The 23441-nt window shown below is 39.3% G+C and overlaps 1 protein-coding gene and 1 long non-coding RNA gene across 3 annotated transcripts in view; both read right to left on the reverse strand.

The window, feature by feature from the left end:
• Positions 1-23441, reverse strand: part of LOC133569713 (uncharacterized) — a 164567-nt gene continuing 141126 nt past the window's right edge. The window contains exon 2 of the long non-coding RNA XR_009809860.1: positions 1-749. This is a non-coding gene — a long non-coding RNA (uncharacterized LOC133569713). The remainder of the gene's footprint in view (positions 750-23441) is intronic.
• Positions 8216-23441, reverse strand: part of rbm33a (RNA binding motif protein 33a) — a 76296-nt gene continuing 61070 nt past the window's right edge. For both annotated transcript variants that reach the window (XM_061922253.1, XM_061922252.1), the window contains exons 18-19: positions 9596-9684; positions 8216-9492 (exon numbers count right to left, since the gene is read on the reverse strand). In XM_061922253.1, the coding sequence (XP_061778237.1) occupies positions 9444-9492; positions 9596-9684 (138 nt within the window). In that variant the 3' untranslated portion in view covers positions 8216-9443. The remainder of the gene's footprint in view (positions 9493-9595; positions 9685-23441) is intronic.

Consider the following 23441-nt stretch of genomic DNA (forward strand, 5'->3'; position numbering starts at 1 on the left):
GACATTTCCAAAAGACTTTATTTTGTCAGTCTTTCTTTTCATTTTGTGACATAAACATGAACAATCTTGTTTAAACATGTTTAAAAAAAAAAAAAAAAACAGTCTTAGAAAAACATTTTAGTGCATCCAACATTTTTCAGTGAGTTCTCGCAAACATACCCAGAGATTCATGTCATACATCACAGTTTGAACACGCTTTGGTCTCAAAACAAGCTGGACTTTTTTTCCCCCCACAAAGTGAGTGAAGAAGTCTCTTTCTTTTTTTTTCCACCAGAAAGTCAACAAAGTACGTAAAGGAGTCTGTGACAGCGTCTGACTCCGTCCCGGGTGGGGGGGGGTGGGGGTGATCCAGGGGGGCCCCGCCCTGCTTAATGAACAAGGCCAGCGTGGAAGTCAACGTGCCAGAAAGAAAGTGAAGCAGTGAAAGAATCAAGGAGGGGAAAAAATAAAGTCAGTTCCTCCCAGCTGTGTGAGAAGAATGAGTGTTACAACATCAACTCTGCAAGCAGGCTGTGGGGAAGTCTGTGGTTAGTGGCGACACCTGTGGCGACTGGCGGTTACTACAGCTCTGTCAAAATCAAGAGAGGTTAAATGAAATGAATTGAAATACATTTATATAGCACTTTTTTCTAGTGACTCAAAGCACTTTTACATTGTGAAACTCAATATCTAAGTTACATTTAAACCAGTGTGGGTGGCTGGTTGAAGTGTCTTGCCCAAGGACACGACGGCAGAAGCGGGGCTCAAACCTGGAACCCTCAAGTTGCTGGCATGAGCTATACCGCCCATATGCAATCATTCTTCTGGTATTTTTAAAGTGGAGGCAGGTCAGGCAGAGCCTCAAATAAATGTTTAATACCATAAAATAAATAATTGTTCATTGAACTCTTCCCAAATAAATGGCAACTGGACTGCTCAGGTTGTCAGAGAATACATTTCGCCAATTATCCAAGCAGGCTTTATGGGTTCATGCTCACAATTGTAACTCCAACAGCTGGAGTCTGAGAGGATGATGCAGGATCCATATTATTTATCCCCTAATTTTGTAGCCCTGCTTGGATTGGAGACCAAACATCTAAGTATGGATGTTGCTCTTAGGGTTACATGCTTTTGATGCAAGCAATCAGCTGCTCCTGCAGACTAATGCACACTATACCTTCTTTAATTGGAAATGATCCATTCAAAGTAGAAAAATAACAAAAGAGTAAAAAGTCAACATCACCATAATCTATGAAGTAGTTAGAGTTCCGTGCAACGCTCACAATTTGTTGACGGTGTGATGCGTACCCTGAACTCCATTGTAAAAATGTGCGTTTCTACATTTGTTTTTGGTTCTATTTTATTTTGCACTTAAATCTACTATGTTCACATTGGTTAAGTTTGTAGTTATGTTGCCTTTTAATTCAGTTACTGTGTCATTTTAATAATAACTGATTATATTATTATTGTAATATTTGAATGATCCATCCATCCATCCATTTTCTACCACTTGTCCCTTTTCGGATAAGCGGAAGAAGATGGATGGATGGATATATATATAAATATATATATATAATAAAAAAACACATATATATATATATACAGACATATATATATATATACACACACACACATATATATATATATATATACATACACACACACACACACATATATATATACACACACAAAAATACATATATGTACACATATACAAACCCCGTTTCCATATGAGTTGGGAAATTGTGTTAGATGTAAATAAAAACGGAATACAATTATTTGCAAATCATTTTCAACCCATATTCAGTTGAATATGCTACACAGACAACATTTTGATGTTCAAAGTGATAAACATTTTTTGTTTTGCAAATAATCATTAACTTTAGAATTTGATGCCAGCAACACTTGACAAAGAAGTTGGGAAAGGGGGCAATAAATACTGATAAAGTTGAGGAATGCTCATCAAACACTTGTTTGGAACATCCCACAGGTGTGCAGGCTAATTGGGAACAGGTGGGTGCCATGATTGGGTATAAAAGCAGCTTCCCAAAAAATGCTCAGTCTTTCACAAGAAAGGATGGGGTGAGGTACACCCCTTTGTCAACAAATGCGTGAGCAAATAGTCAAACAGTTTAAGAACAACGTTTCTCAAAGTGCAATTGCAAGAAATTTAGGGATTTGAACATCTACGGTCCATAATATCATCAAACGGTTCAGAGAATCTGGAGAAATCACTCCACGTAAGCGGCATGGCCGGAAACCAACATTGAATGACCGTAACCTTCGATCACTCAGCACTGTATCAAAAACCGACATCAATCTCTAAAGGATATCACCACATGGGCTCAGGAACACTTCAGAAAAAACACTGTCACTAAATACAGTGCGTCACTACATCTGTAAGTGCAAGTTAAAGCTCTACTATGCAAAGCGAAAGCCATTTATCAACAACATCCAGAAACACCGCCGGCCTCTTTGGGCCCGAGATCCTCTAAGATGGACTGATGCAAAGTGGAAAAGTGTTCTGTGGTCTGACGAGTCCACATTTCAAATTGTTTTTGGAAATATTCGACATTGTGTCATCCGGACCAAAGGGGAAGCAAACCATCCAGACTGTTATCGACGCAAAGTTCAAAAGCCAGCATCTGTGATTGTATGGGGGTGCATTAGTGCCCAAGGCATGGGTAACTTACACATCTGTGAAGGCACCATTAATGCTGAAAGGTACATACAGGTTTTGGAACAACATATGGTGCCATCTAAGCGCCGTCTTTTTCATGGACGTCCCTGCTTATTTCAACAAGACGATGCCAAGCCACATTCAGCACGCGTTACAACGGCGTTGTAAAAAAAGAGTGCGGGTACTTTCCTGGTTGCCTGCAGTCAAAGACTTATCTCCAAATCGAAAATGTGTGGCACATTATGAAGCGTAAAATACGACAGCGGAGACCCCGGACTGTTGAACGACTGAAACTCTACATAAAACAAGAATGGGAAAGAATTCCACTTTCAAAGCTTCAACAATTAGTTTCCTCAGTTCCCAAACGTTTATTGAGTGTTGTTAAAAGAAAAGGTGATGTAACACAGTGGTGAACATGCCCTTTCCCAACTACTTTGGCACGTGTTACAGCCATGAAATTGTAAGTTAATTATTATGTGCAAAAAAAAAATAAAGTTTATGAGTTTGAACATCAAATGTTGTCTTTTTAGTGCATTCAATTGAATATGGGTTGAAAATGATTTGCAAATCATTGTATTCCGTTTATATTTACATCTGACACAATTTCCAAACTCATATGGAAACGGAGTTTGTATATCTATCCATCCACTATCTATCCCAGCTTCATTTGGGCGAAATGCGGCGTACACCCTGGAAAATTGCCCACTTCATCGCATATAGACAGACAACATCCATATCCATCTATCTTATATCTATATATCCATTTTCTACCGCTTGTCCCTTTTGGGGCCGTGGGGAGTGCTGAAGCCTATCTCAGCTGCATTTGGGGGCGGAAGGCGGTGTACACCATGGACAAGTCGCCACCTCATTACAGATAGACAACATTCACACTCACATTCACACACTAGGGCCAATTTAGTGTTGCCAATCAACCTATCCCCAGTTGCATGTTGGGATTTTTTTTGGAGGTGGGAGGAAGCCGGAGTACCCGGAGGGAACCCACGCAGTCACGGGGAGAACATGCAAACTCCACACAGAAAGATCCTGAGCCAGGGATTGAACTTACGACTACTCGTATTCTGAGGCACATGCACTAACCCCTGTTCCACCGTGCTGCCCCTATAAATATATATATATATATATATATTTATATATATATATATATATATATATATATATATATATATATATATATGTAGGTGTTGGAAAAATCACAAGACTACTTCATCTCTACAGAACTGTTTCATGAGGGGTTTCCTCAATCATCAGGAGATTGAGGGAAAATCTCCTGATGATTGAGGGAACCCCTCATGAAACAGTTCTGTAGAGATGAAGTAGTCTTGTGATTTTTCCCACACCTACATATTGCGCTCTACCACGGTATCGAGCACTATTCTCTGGATAATCCAATCAAGAGATATATATATATATATATATATATATATATATATATATATATATATATATATATATATATATATATATATAAGTTTATATATATACATATATGTGTGTATATATATACATATATATTTATACACACATATATATAAATATACACACAAATACATATATGTATATATATACATACATATATATATATATATATACATACATATATACATACATACATAAACATACATATATACCTATATATGTATGTATATATATATATAGATATACATATATAGATGTGTATGTATTGCTGTATATGTATATATTTCATTATATATATATACACACACACACCTATATATATAGATATACATACATATATAGATGTGTATGTATGTGTGTGTGTGTGTATATATATATATATATATATATATATATATATAAATATACATATATATATATATATATACACACACACACACATACATACATGTAATATGTGATCAATGTAGCATCGATCATACGATTCGATCTTAATTCTGTACACTGCTGCTGGAATTTTAATTTTCCTGAGGGAACGCTCCTGAAGGAATCAATAAAGTACTATCTATCTATCTATCTATCTATCTATATACTGATACTATTTTTGATATCGTTACTGTCGATATTCGTATCGGTCGCCCACCCCTGTTTACGCTCTAGTTTAGTGATTAGGCTGACTTTTGATATCCCTCTACGTTGCGTAGTGTAGCATGTTGATATTCCTCGTACTCTACTCTTGCGGTAATGATATTTACCGCGATGGAGGTAAAGATTTCTGACATTGAAGCAGCTTTGCCCAGTGGAGGGACATTGCATGGAGGACGCGTGTTTGCAGCTTGTCTTGTTACAATTGTGGGACACAGCTAGAATGCATCATCCACATGCATTATCCTGACGACATGGCGATCGGAGTAAAACTTCTATCATCGGTCAAACTGATATCATTAATATCGCACAACCCTGATGTCAGTGCCACACCAGGTATGAACCTCACCCAATGTCACTGTTCTAAAGCCATACATCAAGCAGGAATCCGAGGGATATTTCATTTAAGACAAGAGTAAAACGAACAATAATGAAACAAGGTAAGGGTTTTGCATGTTTGTGCGTCATATGTCATCAATTATGTCAACATGGTATTTTTGTTATACACATGCATTGTTTTATATGTATGAAAATGAACTGATTCCATCAGAGGGTTGAGGGTTATCTGTATAATGAAAAGCATATTTGCAATGTTCTTAGCTTTGGTTATCGACTGTCATGTACATTTTTAGGGCATGTTAATGCATGTTGGCTAGGGGTGTAACGGTACGTGTATTTGTATTGAACCGTTTCGGTCCGGTTCGGAGGTGTATCGAACGAGTTTCAACACGGACATATTAAGTAGCGTACTGCACGTTGTGTAGAAAATGCACACCGAGACACAACACACAGCATACTAGCAGCGACCGGGCTACGATAGACTGACCAAACTTCCTCTTTTCAGCGGATATGTCCTCTTTTGCGGGGCTGTCCGGGTGGAGTTTCTTAAATGCCTAAAATGTCCGGCATTTTAATTTAGGGTTGAGTGTATTTTCAATGTATGTTCAGGTTTGAGAAGGGGTTAAAAACAAAACAAATTGCGCACGCAGCATTCGTGAGGGAGGCGCAGAGACAGAGAGAGTGAGAGAGTTGTGATAAACGCGCGTGCGTCGCCAGGCTCTGCTTTTTACCCATAGATTTATCAGATTTTATTTTTTATTATCTTTATTATCAGCTAATGTTTTAAAGGCCCACGACACATTCTATAAATACTATTCAAATAAACAAAAACATAAAAAAAGTGAAATAAAAAAAGCTTAAAGACTAAACTTAATTTAGAAAAAGTTGCAATGTTGACTAATAAAAAAAGCTGTTTTTTTTCTTTCAAACTGTCATTGCTCAAAACATAATATTGAATCAAAATCAATGTTATTATGAATTATTGACCTATCCAAGGTTCTCATTACTTCACATTAAATATTCCACTAAGAAAAATATTTTGGGTGGAATATTTAGCAAATTTGGTAAATAAATAACCCAAAAATGTATATTTTGTTTTTTTCTTACTGTACCGAAAATGAACCGAACCGTGACCTCTAAACCGAGGTACGTACCGAACCGTTACACCCCTAATGATGGCACAAAAATAATGGGGAATGGGGGATAATACTTATGAAGCAAACAAACAAGCCAAAACCCTTGAAATTGTCCAGATTTAAAACAAACGGTTTGTATTTAAATAAAGACAATGTAATGACGGAGTCCAGGATTCCAAGGGTAAATGACCTGAAGAAGAAAAAAAAACATTAATTCTGGACATCCCTGTTGATAAAAAATAAGTTAGCTTAGTTCACAAAGGATTAGAACCACCACCTGTGCAAACGGAGTGCAAACAAACCCAAATAACATCACATTTGGTTAATAAACCTTACGAGGTAGAATTGATCTCTAAAGCACCCGATCAGGTGACAAAGAGAGAAAAAAGTGGACGATATGTAGAAAACACCTCCAAAAACAAAAGGTACATATATATTCAATATGAATCGGTTGTGGCATTTACAAGAAAGAGCATGTTTCTCATAGTATTTCATTAGGACTGGCACTGTCAGTACTCGATGAACAAAAGGAAGAGGAAAAAAATCCACTGGATTTTGAAGCAACAACACCGAACAGAAACAAGAAATACGCTTGTGATATCTGTTCAACTCAAAACAAAAGGAATATTAAAAAAGGTCAAGTCAGTGGATGATACAACATACAAAAACATGTCATTGTGAGGCGTGTTTAGACCGTGTGCGGCTACACTCAAATTGGTTGAAGGGAAACACCACTTAAAGTCAAAGCCAATTTTGGTGAATCAATATGTAAATATGTTCACACAGGAAGTGTCAAAGTGACGATATCATCCATATCTGCACTCCAAACACATAAATAAAGTCTATCCTTTCCTAACTGAGGGGCTTTTTGCTTGTTTGATGTGGTTCAAACTAGAGATGTCGATGCCGATAAATGTTTAAAAATGTAATACCGGAAATTATCGGTATCGGTTTCAAAAAATTTAAATTTATGACTTTTTAAAACGCAGCTGTACGGAGTGGTGCACAGACGTAGGGAGAAGTACAGAGCGCCAATAAACCTTAAAAGGCACTGCCTTTGTGCGCCGGCCCAATCACATAATACCTATGACTTTTCACACACACAAGTGAACGCAACGCATACTTGGTCAACAGCCATACATGTCACACTGAGGGTGGCCGTACAAATAAGTTTAACACTGTTACAAATATGCGCCACACTGTGAACCCACACCAAACAAGAACAATAAACACATTTCGGGAGAACATCCGCGCTGTAACACAACAGAACAAATACCCAGAACCCCTTGCAGCACTAACTCTTCCGGGACGCTACAATATACACCCCTAACCCCCAGCACCACCACCTCAAACTCCTCATTCTCTCATGTCCCAAATTCCAAGCTGCTGTTTTGAGGCATGTTGAAAAAAAAAAAGACGCACTTTGTGACTTCAATAATAAATATGGCAGTGCCATGTTGGCATTTTTTTCCATAACTAGAGTTGATTAATTTTGAAAAACCTTGTTACATTGTTTAATGCATCACAACAAAATTAGGCATAATAATGTGTTAATTCCACGACTGTATATATCGGTTGATATCGGAAACGGTAATTAGGATTTGGACAATATCGGATATCGGCAAAAAAGACATCTCTAGTTCAAACCTTTAAAGTGGGTCATCATTCTCAGCAGTCCCGTTTAAATACTGTCTCCTAGGGAGGTCATAAGGAGGCAGTCACGCACTAACATTGGCGTGAAATAAAGAGAAACAGTCCACTTTGCTTCCTGTGTAAACATACAAAAGTCTGATTTACTTATTCTCATTGGCAGCAGCTCATTTTGTTTTGTCACTCATACGAAGACAGAAAAAACTGTTTCACCGACTGCAATTCAGCAGCACTCTCCTTATAAGAGCTATTCCATAGGAATCACTATTAATTGCAAAGACGCAATGCATAAGATGTAAAAAAGACAATGTATAAAATGGACATCACACACAGTGACACGTCTTTGGGCTACAGTTCAACAGGCTTCACATACCCGCGGGTTCACGGCTATATTGGCCATATTTTTTATTTTCCCTCAAGAGGTTTTGTCTCGTCAACACAAATATGTTTTTTTGTCCGCCACTTTGACACAAGCTAACAGTGAAACTAATTTATGCCTGGACCTTCTGCTTGGATAATAAAAAAATGTCACCGCCTGAGTTAGCTCCAAACCAACGCTTGTGGGGTAAATAGTGATTATGTACAACATTTCTACACAGATAATGGTTGCCCCCTCACCTTCTACGCAAAGAAAACTGAGGTTGACTGCTATTAGAATGAGACATTCATTGCTTAATTATAAATTATTTGAGTGTGACGTTAAAAAAAATGGAATTTGGGTTTGTAAGTTTTGCCAGAGCAAATTAAAAAGTGCATCAAGTTGACTTTTCGTTCACACTTGAAGAGCCTTCAAAGAATCCTGATGGAGGTCCTTTTTCTACCCACAAAATCCATAAAAGTAATGCTCAGACCTTGGACTAAATAAAGAGAGGAGCGATCCTTTGTATATATACAGGAGACAAGCACCCCTTTAACCATTAGTATATATTCATACTAATATCATGAAAACAAAGCCTCAGTCCAAAACCAAAAATGCAGCGCTGCCTAATAAAAAACCTTTATCCAACTATTCCTTCTCAGACAAATAAAACATACAAAAACTGTACTCAAAGACAGTATAAGTAGGAACTATTGTTACTCCCTAAATCCACTACCAGAACCAAGACAAAAGCATAAAGTGCCACATGCGAGACACGTCCCCTTAATTCCAGTGTCCCCACTTGTCCACTTGGGAGCGCCATTGCCCACAGAAAACATCACCGGCATCCGTGATTAAATGCTGCCCTCTACAGAGAAAAACGGCTCACTACATCTGCACGCTGTTTCACTCCCTTGCTTTTGTAAAGTATGTTGACGTGGAGGGGAGCAACCATTATCCCAGGAGAAGACATACTTAGCGTCCAAGTGTGACGTACACAAACTAGACTTCAAGTGTTGATTCTCTGCTTTTGCACATCGGTGGGTGTTGTTGAGCATGCTGCGAGTCTCATTGTTGTTACAAGGTGAATGACGCCGCCTCCGAGCACAAAGGATGGCTGACTGACCCTGAACCAGTGGCGGCGGAGGAGCCTACAGCGAGGCCGGAGGTGCGGAGGGGAGGGCTGCGGAAATCGGACCTCTTCTCATTAGTGTGCTCCTCATCCGTCGATCAGCTTCACGTCAATGTGGGACAAATCGATCATGTGCCTGTGTGGTGATGGTAAATATGGTGTTGCCCATGAAACAACCACCACTTGGTTAGATGGGTGGAGCTGCGGAGTTCAATTATTTAAGAAGGAAAGTGGATTACCTGTGGAAGCTCATTTGGAAGCTCGCTGCATGCTGAGGATTTGAAAAGGTGGCAATTGCTTTCCTTTGCTGAGGCATCATTGTGAACCTCTGCAACACAATACAAATACTGTAAGTCCAGCTAGTGAGGGTGGGGGGAGATACATAGATAGAGAGATAGAGGGATAGAGAGATAGATAGATAGATAGATAGATAGTACTTTATTGATTCCTTCAGGAGAGTTCCTTCAGGAAAATTAAAATTCCAGCAGCAGTGTACAGAGTTCAGATCAATTAAAAAAAAAAAAAAACCGTAAATAATGGGGGTTTAAAAGGAAACAAAATAGAGAAATATTATAAAAAGAATAAAAATGATAAATGATAAATGGGTTGTACTTGTATAGCGCTTTTCTACCTTCAAGGTACTCAAAGCGCTTTGACACTACTTCCACATTTACCCATTCACACACACATTCACACACTGATGAAGGGAGCTGCCATGCAAGGCAGCTAACCAGCAGCCATCAGGAGCAAGGGTGAAGTGTCTTGCTCAGGACACAACGGACGTGACGAGGTTGGTACTAGGTGGGAATTGAACCAGGGCCCCTCGGCTTGCGCACGGCCACTCTCCCACTGCACCACGCCGTCAATGGGAATAACAATATAACAGTAAAATAAGAAAAATAATATGATAATATGGATAGTATGGATATGACCTTAAATCTATATCACAATATATACTGCAGCCTCCTATGATAAGTAGTGTTGTCCTGATACCAACATTTTGTACCTACTTTTCTAAATAAAAGGGACCACAAAAGATTGCATTATTGGCTTTTTTTTTAATAAAATGATCTTACAATACATTAAACACATGTTCCTTATTGCAAATTTGTCCTTAAATAAAACAGTGAACACACAAGACAAGTTGTCTTTTAGTAGTAAGCAAGCAAACTAAGGCTTCAAATTTAGTTACTTACATATGCAGTAACATATTGTGTCATCTATCCATCCATTTTCTACCGCTTATTCCCTTTTTGAGGTCGCGGGGGGCGCTGGCGCCTATCTCAGCTACAATCGGGCGGAAGGCGGAGTACACCCTGGACAAGTCGCCACCTCATCGCAGGGCCAACACAGATAGACAGACAACATTCACACTCACATTCACACACTAGGGCCAATTTAGTGTTGCCAATCAACCTATCCCCAGGTGCATGTTTTTGGAGGTGGGAGGACGCCGGAGTACCCGGAGGGAACTCACGCAGTCACGGGGAGAACATGCAAACTCCACACAGAAAGATCCCGAGCGCAAGATCGAACCCAGGACCTTCGTATTGTGAGGCAGACGCACTAACCCCTCTTCCACCGTGAAGCCCATATTGTGTCATTTTCCCTTCAATTATTTTGTCAACATTAAGGACAAGTGGTAGAAAATTGATAATTAATCTACTTGTCCATTTACTGTAAATATCTGCTTACTTTTTCTTTAAACATGTTATATCTACACTTCTGTTAAAATGTAATAATCACTTATTCTTCTGTTGTTTGGATGCTTTACATTAGGTTTGGATGATACCACACATTTAGGTATCAATCTGACACCAAGAAGCTACATACCATGAATTGATTAACGTGGACCCCGACTTAAACAAGTTGAAAAACTTATTCGGGTGTTACCATTTAGTGGTCAATTGTAGGGAATATGTACTGTACTGTGCAATCTACTAATACAAGTTTCAATCAATCAATCAATCAATACAGAATCATACATCGGTAATATTCAAAGTCCTCATGTGTCCAGGAACATACTTCCTGAGTTTATAGACGGAACGTTTAAAGGGGAACATTATCACCAGACCTATGTAAGCGTCAATATATACCTTGATGGTGCAGAAAAAAGACCATCTATTTTTTTAACCGATTTCTGAACTCTAAATGGGTGAATTTTGGCGAATTAAACTCCTTTCTGTTTATCGCGCTGGAGGCGATGACGTCTGAATGTGACATCGCCGAGGTAACACACCCGCCATTTTCATTTTCAACACATTACAAACACCGGGTCACAGCTCGGTTATTTTCCGTTTTTTTGACTATTTTTTGGAACCTTGGAGACATCATGCCTCGTCGGTGTGTTGTCGGAGGGTGTAACAACACTGACAGGGAGGGATTCAAGTTGCACCACTGGCCCGAAGATGCGAAAGTGGCAAGAAATCTTCCGCCAGACCCCCATTGAATGTGCCGGAGTGTCTCCACATTTTACCAGCGATATGTATGGATAACCTGCAAATGCATTTGCAACGATAGTCAACGAAATCACAAAGGTGAGTTTTGTTGATGTTGACTGCCAGCTAATCGATGCTAACATGCTATTTACTGGCGGTGCTAAAGCAGATATGGTACAGAGATGTATGGATAACCTGTAGATGCATTTGCAACTATATTCCGTTTCCTTCCACCCACATTTAATGCGAAAAAAACACTTACCAATCGACGGATTTAAGATGCTCCCGTGTCAAAAGATGCGAAAGCCCTGATCGTTTGGTCCACACATTTTACCGGCGACACTAACGCAGCTATTCGGCCATGCTATGACTATGAATTCGCTCAATAGCTTCAGTTTCTTCTTCAATACTTTCATACTCCAAGATGGCGGCGCCCGGACGGGCTGCGCTCTCGAGGAGCTGCTGCTAAAGATGGAACATTTGGCAGAAATACCGGACAATTCCACAAACTTTATGGCTGGCTCACATCGTGGTCACTCCGTGATCACGTACGACCGCCAGACACTTCTGGATGTGGACACATCGGGCCGTTTTGGACCGATAGACACTTGCGTGCTAGACTTGCTAACTAGCATGGGAATACATCGGCGGCTACATCCAGCGGCCTGTGAAGCAGGGGAGTCTAGTAGCAGCGGGGGCCGTCTACGGAGCAGACGCCAGCGGTGTGATCGGAAACGCGGATGCCGAGCGGGGCTAAAAACAAAGCAGAAGGCTAATCCCCACAGAACACCACTTTCCTCCAACCCGAAGACGGATTTAGATGGAAAATGCGAGACTACTGGTCTGGGTAAGGAGTCAGTTAAATTAGAACAAGTTTTTTCTGCTTTGAGTGTTTCAGAGTTGGACATGTGTTTTACTGAGGTGGCTAACTATGATGCGTGCAGTTTATCAAAGCAACAAACAAACAATCGGAAAATCCCCGTTACTGAGGTGGCTAACCATGATGCGTGCAGTTTATCAAAGCAACAATCAAACAATCGGAAAATTCCTGTCGTATCAATTCCTAGATATGGTCGTAATTATACTAAATGCACTGGGCATAATAAACACAACATTATTAATATTGCTACTACGGATAATTTGATCAAAAACTCCCTAAAACAGCCCACTACCTATAATATAGGTTTTTTAAACATAAGATCATTGTCTCCTAAAACGTTGTTAGTTAATGATATTATCAGAGACAACAATCTTAACGTCATCGGTCTCAGCGAAACCTGGCTTAAACCAAACGACTTTTTTGCGCTAAATGAGGCATGTCCTCCTAACTTTACACATGCGCATATTGCCCGTCCGCTCAAAAGGGGTGGGGGGGTTGCACTAATATACAACGAAAACTTTAACCTTAGTCCTAACATAAATAATAAATATAAATCGTTTGAGGTGCTTACTATGAGGTCTGTCACACCGCTGCCTCTACACCTGGCTGTTATCTACCGCCCCCCAGGGCCCTATTCGGACTTTATTAATGAATTCTCAGAGTTCGTTGCTGATCTAGTGACACACGCCGATAATATAATCATAATGGGGGACTTTAATATCCATATGAATACCCCATCGGACCCATCGTGCGTAGCGCTCCAGACTGTAATTGATAGCTGTGGTCTCACACAAATAATAAATGAACCCACGCATCGCAACGGTAATACGATAGACCTAGTGCTTGTCAGGGGCATCACCGTTTCCAAAGTTACGATACTCCCGTATACTAAAGTATTGTCTGATCATTACCTTATAAAATTCGAGGTTCAGACGCATGTTCGTCAAACTAATAATAATAATAACTGCTATAGCAGCCGCAACATTAATACAGCCACAACGACAACTCTTGCTGACCTACTGCCCTCGGTAATGGCACCATTCCCAAAGTATGTGGGCTCTATTGATAACCTCACTAACAACTTTAACGACGCCCTGCGCGAAACCATTGATAACATAGCACCGCTAAAGTTAAAAAAGGCTCCAAAAAAGCGCACCCCGTGGTTTACAGAAGAAACTAGAGCTCAGAAATTATTATGTAGAAAGCTGGAACGCAAATGGCGCACGACTAAACTTGAGGTGCACCATCAAGCATGGAGTGATGGTTTAATAACTTATAAACGCATGCTTACCTTAGCTAAAGCTAAATATTACTCAAATCTCATCCACCGTAATAAAAACGATCCTAAATTTTTGTTTAGTACGGTAGCATCGCTAACCCAACAAGGGACTCCTCCCAGTAGCTCAACCCACTCAGCTGATGACTTTATGCAATTCTTTAGTAAGAAAATTGAAGTCATTAGAAAGGAGATTAAAGACAATGCGTCCCAGCTACAACGGGGTTCTATTAACACTGACACGATTGTATATACGGCGGATACTGCCCTCCAAAATACTTTCTCTCGTTTTGAGGAAATAACATTAGAGGAATTGTTACAACGTGTAAATGGAATAAAACAGACAACATGTTTACTTGACCCTCTTCCTGGGAAACTGATCAAGGAGCTCTTTGTATTATTAGGTCCATCAGTGCTAAATATTATAAACTTATCACTCTCCTCGGGCACTGTTCCCCTAGCATTCAAAAAAGCGGTTATTCATCCTCTTCTTAAAAGACCTAACCTCGATCCTGACCTCATGGTAAATTACCGACCGGTGTCTCACCTTCCCTTTATTTCAAAAATCCTTGAAAAAATTGTTGCGGAGCAGTTAAATGAACACTTAGCGTCTAACAATCTATGTGAAACCTTTCAATCCGGTTTCAGGGCAAATCACTCCACGGAGACAGCCCTCGCAAAAATGACTAATGATCTATTGCTAACGATGGATTCTGATGCGTCATCTATGTTGCTGCTCCTCGATCTTAGCGCTGCTTTCGATACCGTCGATCATAATATTTTATTAGAACGTATCAAAACACGAATTGGTATGTCAGATTTAGCCCTGTCTTGGTTTAACTCTTATCTTACTGATAGGATGCAGTGTGTCTCCCATAACAATGTGACCTCGGACTACGTTAAGGTAACGTGTGGAGTTCCCCAGGGTTCGGTCCTTGGCCCTGCACTCTTCAGCATCTACATGCTGCCGCTAGGTGACATCATACGCAAATACGGTATTAGCTTTCACTGTTATGCTGATGACACCCAACTCTACATGCCCCTAAAGCTGACCAACACGCCGGATTGTAGTCAGCTGGAGGCGTGTCTTAATGAAATTAAACAATGGATGTCCGCTAACTTTTTGCAACTCAACGCCAAAAAAACGGAAATGCTGATTATCGGTCCTGCTAGACACCGAACTCTATTTAATAATACAACTCTAACATTTGACAACCAAACAATTAAACAAGGCGACACGGTAAAGAATCTGGGTGTTATCTTCGACCCAACTCTCTCCTTTGAGGCACACATTAAAAGCGTTACTAAAACGGCCTTCTTTCATCTCCGTAATATCGCTAAAATTCGCTCCATTCTGTCCACTAAAGACGCTGAGATCATTATCCATGCGTTTGTTACGTCTCGCCTCGACTACTGTAACGTATTATTTTCGGGTCTCCCCATGTCTAGCATTAAAAGATTACAGTTGGTACAAAATGCGGCTGCTAGACTTTTGACAAGAACAAGAAAGTTTGATCACATTACGCCTGTACTGGCTCACCTGCACTGGCTTCCTGTGCACTTAAGATGTGACTTTAAGGTTTTACTACTTACGTATAAAATACTACACGGTCTAGCTCCATCTTATCTTGCCGATTGTATTGTACCATATGTCCCGGCAAGAAATCTGCGTTCAAAGGACTCCGGCTTATTAGTGATTCCCAAAGCCCAAAAAAAGTCTGCGGGCTATAGAGCATTTTCCGTTCGGGCTCCAGTACTCTGGAATGCCCTCCCGGTAACAGTTCGCGATGCCACCTCAGTAGAAGCATTTAAGTCTCACCTTAAAACTCATTTGTATACTCTAGCCTTTAAATAGACTCCCTTTTTAGACCAGTTGATCTGCCGTTTCTTTTCTTTTTCTTCTATGTCCCACTCTCCCGTGTGGAGGGGGTCCGGTCCGATCCGGTGGCCATGTACTGCTCGCCTGTGTATCGGCTGGGGACATCTCTGCGCTGCTGGTCCGCCTATGCTTGGGATGGTTTCCTGCTGGCTCCGCTGTGAACGGGACTCTCGCTGCTGTGTCTTGGATCCTCTTTGGACTGGACTCTCGCAACTGTGTTGTATCCATTGTGGATTGAACTTTCACAGTATCATGTTAGATCCGCTCGACATCCATTGCTTTCCTCCTCTCTAAGGTTCTCATAGTCATCATTGTCACCGACGTCCTACTGGGTCATTATTGTCACCAATGTCCCACTGGGTGTGAGTTTTCCTACCGAGGATGTCGTGGTGGTTTGTGCAGCCCTTTGAGACACTAGTGATTTAGGGCTATATAAGTAAACATTGATTGATTGATTGATACTCCAACCATCTGTTTCAATACATGCGTAATCTGTTGAATCGCTTAAGCAGCTGAAATCCGAGTTTGAATCCGAGCTAATGTCGCTATATCTTGCTGTGGTATCTGCCATTGTTTGTTTACATTGGCAGCACTGTATGACGTCACAGGGAAATGGCCAGTGTCTTCGCAGAGAGCGAAAATAAGGCACTTTAAAGCTTTATTTAGGGATATTCCGAAACCGGTAAAATTTGGAAAAAAAACTTCAAAAAATACAACAAGCCACTGGGAACTCATTTTTATTGTTTTTAACCCTTTTGAAATTGTAATAATGTTCCCTTTTAAAAAAAAAAACGTAAATAGATTTTTGGACGCTAAAAAATATCGATGTAAACATAGAAGTATCAACGAGATACACTCCTGTACTTGGTATCATTACAGTGGATGTCAGGTGTAGATCCACCCATGGCGTTTGTTTACATTGTGACGCCGGTGAGCTACGGTGTGTAGTGAAGCATGTTTAGCTATTCCTCCTCCTGCAGGGATGATACTTGTAAGAAACTTACTTTATTCGTCGCCATGGAGATGTGGATTAGTGATTTAGAAGTAGCTACAACACTGCAGACTGCGGGCGGACTCTAACCACTAGCTAGCTAGCCATGTCTTAAAGCACCTCTTCCTGAGGGCGTTTCAGTGTTATAACTTCAACTTTATCATTAGTTTTTAAGCCAAAATGCGTCCATTCTCCCTTTTCTGTCCACACACTGTGTCTGCTCGTAAAACCAACAATGACAGGACGTGACGACGATGGGGGAAGTGGGAGGATGGCGAACTGGTACTTTTCAGAGCCTGAATATGATTCATTTACTATACAAATACCGGTATACCGTGCAACCCTAGTGATAAGGATACAGGGATAAAACGGATTCAAATCTCACGGTACGATATTACCACGGTATTAAAGCCACAGTACAATATTATTGCGGTATACTTACAAAACAATGAAGTGGCAGGGATGTTCGGGATACTTAGTGTAATTGAACACTAACATAATAGTAAAATGTTCAAGTCATATTTTTGACAACAAACTAGGGCTGTTCGATATATCGATATACTCGGTATATCGCGGGTTTGTCTCTGTGCGATATAGAAAATGACTATAACGTGATATTAGAGTATACGTTCTCACGCAGTTGCTTTTAGCTGCGGGCATTACACTACAAGAGTTTCCCACTCTTTGTTGTCTCTCCTTCTCACAAAGACACAAACAAGCGCACCTTCGTACATACGTCATGTAGCGCGTGCAACGTCACACGCCCTCCCCGAGCAGAGAGGTAGTTACATGGGTAACATTAGCTGTGATGCTAACGGTGCGTTGCGAGTGGTAATACGAGAGAGAGAAGGTGCAAATCTGGTAACAAATGGAGGAAGAATTAATTCTCAAGAAAAACAGCACGGGTCCATCGTCTGGCGGTGGTTTGGCTTCAAGCGGGAATATGTTGAAAAATTATGCAGCAAAAGCGTTGCTCCAAAAGGTAGCAGCCCTGCTAATTTGTGGCATTATTTGAAAAGTCACCCGCATGAGAATGAAGAGTGCTTGAAACTCAGAGGTGGGTAGTAACGCGCTACATTTACTCCGTTACATTTACTTGAGTAACTTTAGGGATAAATTGTACTTCTACGAGTAGTTTTTATGCAACAAACTTTTACTTTTACTTGAGTATATTTAAAGAGAAGAAACGCTACTTTTACTCCGTTCCATTTATCTACATTCAGCTCGCTACTCGCTACTTTTTTTTATCGATCTGTTAATGTTTGTTTTGGTTTATGGCAGAGCTTCAAAGTAGAATCTACGCATGCCTGCGTTTCACCAATCACATGCAGTCACTAGTGACGTTGGACCAATCAAACAGAGCCAGGCGGTCACATGACCCGACTTAAACAAGTTGAAAAACGTATTGGGGTGTTACCATTTAGTGGTCAATTGTACGGAATATGTACTGTACTGTGCAATCTACTAGTACAAGTTTTAATCAATCAATCAATCAATCAATCAATCAATCAATCAAATCAATGAATTACTGAGGCTATGGTGCTGTTAAGTTATTGTGGCTCAATGTGCCATTTATTTATTTTATTTTAATGTACTATTATTTAATATATATTATTGTTGTAGTTGCTTAAGAGATATTCCTGGCTCTGAATTTGCTCATTGCTATTTTTATGTTTTTGTGCATTATTTGTTGCCGTAATCAGGTTACTCATCAGTTACTCAGTACTTGAGTAGTTGTTTCACAACATACTTTTTACTTTTACTCAAGTAAATATTTGGGTGACTACTCTTTACTTTTACTTGAGTAATAAATCTCTAAAGTAACAGTACTCTTACTTGAGTACAATTTCTGGCTACTCTACCCACCTCTGTTGAAACTGCATGTCAACATCTCCGTTCGGTGCAACACCCACAAAATGCCAAAGCAAAAATTTCCAGATCAACACCATATGAACAAAAAAAATCAATAACAGGAGATAACGTCCGCAGGAACCTACCACAGAACGAAGGACATATACACACCGTTTGATTTCCTATTATGCAGCTCATTTTTATTTGACAGTTATTGAAATATCTTGTGTGACATCATGCACAAAAGTGCACTTTATTTGTTTTCAATTAGTGGTGTTCTGTACAAAAAGTGCACTTTAATTTAGTGTTGTTTTGATATGTCATCTTAGTGACATCATGCACAAAAGTGAACTAAAAACTTGTTTTAAAATGTCTCTGAAAATCTGGCACTTTCTGTTTTGGAAATGACATGAATGTTTGTGCCACTGTTTAATAAATACACTTTTGCTAAATTGACTTAAATGTGATTTCCCTCTCTGCATGAAAGTTTAAAATGGGCATATATTAATCAGGATCAGACATACTTTATTAATCCCCGAGGGGCAATTAAAATTAATTAATTAGTGCAGTATGAAGAAGAATGTTTTAATGTAGACACATAAAATCATCACACTGCTGTGATTATATGCATCAAGTGTTCATTCAAGGCTAAGGAAAAATATCGCGATATATATCGTGTATCGCGACATGGCCTAAAAATATTGAGATATTAATATAAGGCCATATCGCCCAGCCATACTACAAACAAGTATTTCTAAGTGCTAATAATTGTGCAGGCACATCTGTTTTAAGCAAACATTAAAAATAATAACTTTGATGTCTTTAAAGTGACAATGTAAACAACAGTGATCATTTTATATATGTGTCTGGAAAATGTTGTTTCTCAAAGAAGTAAACTTACAATATAATTTTTAATACTGTAAAAAAATACCTCAAAAACTGATGTTTGATTTCAAATATATATTCTGTGTGACGGTTTGAGGTGACATCTTGTCCTTGGAATAGGCTCCAGCCCGCTGCGACATCGACAGACAAGCAGTTGAAAAATAGATGGAAGCATTGAGGATGTATCAAGTAGATTTTTAGTTTACTCGGATTTCCCCGTTTTCAACTTTTTTGAGGGGGTGTGATTTCCCGCCGTACTTTGTCGCTTTGAAAATGGTCGAAACGAAAGTGCTGCACTTAGATTTGTCAGAACGCAGACTTTCGTACTTCCGCCAAATAGGGTATGTTTTGGCCTGGGCTTATTTGTCTGTATGTTAGCAACAAAACTCCGGCAATTATGGACAGAATGTCCAAAAAAACCAATTACTTTTATCTACGACAAGTACGATTACACTTCCTGCTTACGGCGTTCAGCTCCCCCAGTGTACCAGTCCCATGCTGCGTGGAGGATTCTGGGAGATGTAGTTTATTTTCGGACCCGCCCAACTCCAAAATGCCAGAAGAAAACTCCACTCACTAAGATTTCGTTTGATACCGTCATACATCACAGTATTATTGAGAAGATTTTGAAACCGAAATACCGAGCTATTTATCACAATTTGAAGTGAAGTGAATTATATTTTTATATAGCACTTTTCTTTAGTGACTCAAAGCGCTTTACATAGTGAAACCCAATATCTAAGTTACATTTAAACCAGTGTGGGTGCCACTGGGAGCAGGTGGCTAAAGTGTCTTGCCCAAGGACACAACGGCAGTGACTAGGATGGCGGAAGCGGGAATCGAACCTGCAACCCTCAAGTTGCTGGCACATCCGCTCTACCAACCGAGCTATGCCGCAATATATTATTTGGTATCTTAATGACAATACAATTATTTCAAAACGGGTTACAAACGCTCTTAATTTGGCTGCTGACATATGGGGTAACATAAGGGATAGGTACCGTTCACATCTGAATCGATACAGTACCAAATTCTGATGCCTGTGAATCGATACCAATACTGAAGTACCAATTTTTGGTACCTTTGTGTGTGTTAAAATATATTAATTGTTTATGAGGATAAAATCTAATTTTTTGAATGCAACATTTAAAAATGAACTGATTATGATAACTCCTGTCCAGTTGTTATATCTTTTGTGATTATCACATTTCTTAGTCTCTTAAGTATGACATTAAGTTGCAATTGCAGTTGCAATTGCAGTTGCAATTGCAGTTGCAATTGCAGTTGCAAGTCCAAGACGTTAGATGGCAGTAGTGTCTAGTTAATGGTGTGTTTGCTCGTCAGTTCAGTCTTTGCTGTCTTTTGTTGCGCCCTAAAGTGTTGTGTTGTTGGAACGTCGCATCTTGGTTGCAGTTGTCTTTAAAATATTTGAACGATGTTGAAATCGTGATGCAAAAAATGTTAATGCCTATCAGTAGCATGTCCATAGCAAAGCCAATGTATATTAGCATCAAGCTAGCACATTTTTGGAAAACTGCAGTGCAAAAAGTCAAGTGTTCAAAAACATGAAAAAAACAAAAAACAAAAAAATAGGGGTATTTTATTTCAACGAAGCAAAATGATCTGCTAATAGCACAATAAAATTTGGCTTGTCAAGACTTGTCAAAACAAATAAAATTAGCTAACCTCAATGAATCCAAAAATACCTTAAAATATCTATATTCTCACTAATGAGTGCACTTTTCTTGGTAGAAAAAAAGAGACCCTTTTGCTCAATATGATGAAAAATATTCTTAAATTAAGTAAATGCCATTATCTTGACATAATGATATGCGCTCGGCATCCTGATTTTTTTTTTCATGCTGGAAGTAAGAAATGATTACTTAAAAAAAAGTAGTTTTATACTTGTGAGTGTCAATGGCACAGCTTTGCATCAGTTGATATTCTAGTTTCAGTCTGTATTAAACAATATAAGTCACTAAATCTCAGCAACAAGCTGTAATATCTTACTGAGATATTTCAGGACAAAAACACTTAAAACAAGTAAAACCTTAACATAAAATCTGCTTAGTGAGAAGAATAATCTTTTCAGACAGAAAATAAGCAAATATCACCCTTATTTGAGATATTCAATCTTACTTAGATTTCAGTTTTTGCAGTGTGGAGCCTTACTTTACTTTCGTTGGGAGTGTTTTTTTGAGTAAATGTCTTTGTTGCCATTGAAAATTGCAACATTACTTACAGGTAGTTAGGTCCGCTTTCAGTGCGTCTAGAGTGATCGGCGGATGAGTTTGGCAACCGCGCGTGAGGTGCCGCGTAACCCAGCTAAAGTGACATGAAACCAGGGGTGTAACGGTACAGGTATTTGTATTGAACCGTTTCGGTACGGGGGTTTCGGTTCGGTACAGGGGTGTACCCAACGAGTTTTTAAGCTTAAGTCTTAACAAGCTGCTTTGCTTCTTCTGCCTCTGTCTCAGCACCCAGCATTGTCCCACCCACACAACCATCTGATTGGTTACATATATAGCGGCAACAGCCAATCAGCAGTGCGTATTCAGAGTGCATGTAGTAAATGCTTCAGCATCGAGTAGATAGGTGTTTAGCAGGTGAGCATAAGGCAGCGTACTCTCCCCAAATGATAATAAACACCTCCCAGTCAACAACTACAAACATCACTATGAGCCCGTTGACCTTCTCGAAACTTAAACTGCAGCTCTGCTCGCTCGCAGTTCTGGCTTGAGGTGAAGGCTAATTAGCTTTTAGCGTAACGTTAGGTCTTTTTGCGGTGTGTGTGTGTTTGTGTTTTACGAACAGAAAAGCTTTGAATTAAATGTTGATAAAAATATAACATTTACATAATAAAAACCAACTACAGGCTTCCCAAATGCTGTAATAAATTAAGCATGATGAGTTGACTTGAAACTGTTTAATGTTGCACTTTTTATATGTAGAAAAGTTTTGTCATTTTATTTAATATGAGCAACAACTTGAGGCAGTTTAATGGTGATTAACGTGGGCAGAATTATTATAGTGTTCCCAATGTTACAAGGATAAAGCCATTGTTTACAAATTTGATAAATAAATAACCAAAAAAATTTATATTTTGTTGTTTTCTTACTGTACCGAAAATGAACCGAACCGTGACCTCTAAACCGAGGTACGTACCGGACTGAAATTGTTGTGTACTGGATTGTATGTAAATAGGTAAGACCGGCAAAATTTGGTTAATGCCAATAAGCTACCGGATACGGGCACCCATCCCTTTGTTGAATAATGCGTTTTTTCCTATTGTATTATTTTGTCAAAACTACTATTATTCCACTTGCCATACCGTAAAAAAAATATCTGGTTACTATCTCTTAGAACATGTCTCATCAGGTTTCTCATTGTACCCCATTGAGTTGAGTTTTTTCTTGCCCTGATGTGAGATGTCGTTGTGGCTTGTGCAGCCCTTTGAGACACTTGTGATTAAGGGCTATATAAATACACTTTGATTGATTAATTCATTGATGTTTCTATCTAGACTTCAGTTAAAAAGGTATTAAAGAACTTATTCTTCTGTTGTTTGGATACCTTACATTAGTTTTGGGCGATACTACACATTTTGGTATCAATCCAATACCAAGTAGTTACAGCGGCAGTATTGGTCATACCAATGCTGATACGTCAAATTTGATCAAAAAGACAAAAACACAGGACAGCCCAATATTAAGTCAAGTTTTAAATGATGCCCTATTGGTTGATTTAAATCTGCTGATGCTTTTGCCCTTAAAGCCCTCCTGTGTCCACATACTTTTTTCCTGAGTTTATAAACAATAACAAAAACGACAAAAAATTGGTGGTAGAATTATTGACATTTAAGAGCTTGCGGTTAGCATTTGGTAT

The sequence above is a fragment of the Nerophis ophidion genome, linkage group LG15 (genome assembly GCF_033978795.1).
Source record: "Nerophis ophidion isolate RoL-2023_Sa linkage group LG15, RoL_Noph_v1.0, whole genome shotgun sequence".
NCBI classification, from domain to species: domain Eukaryota; kingdom Metazoa; phylum Chordata; class Actinopteri; order Syngnathiformes; family Syngnathidae; genus Nerophis; species Nerophis ophidion.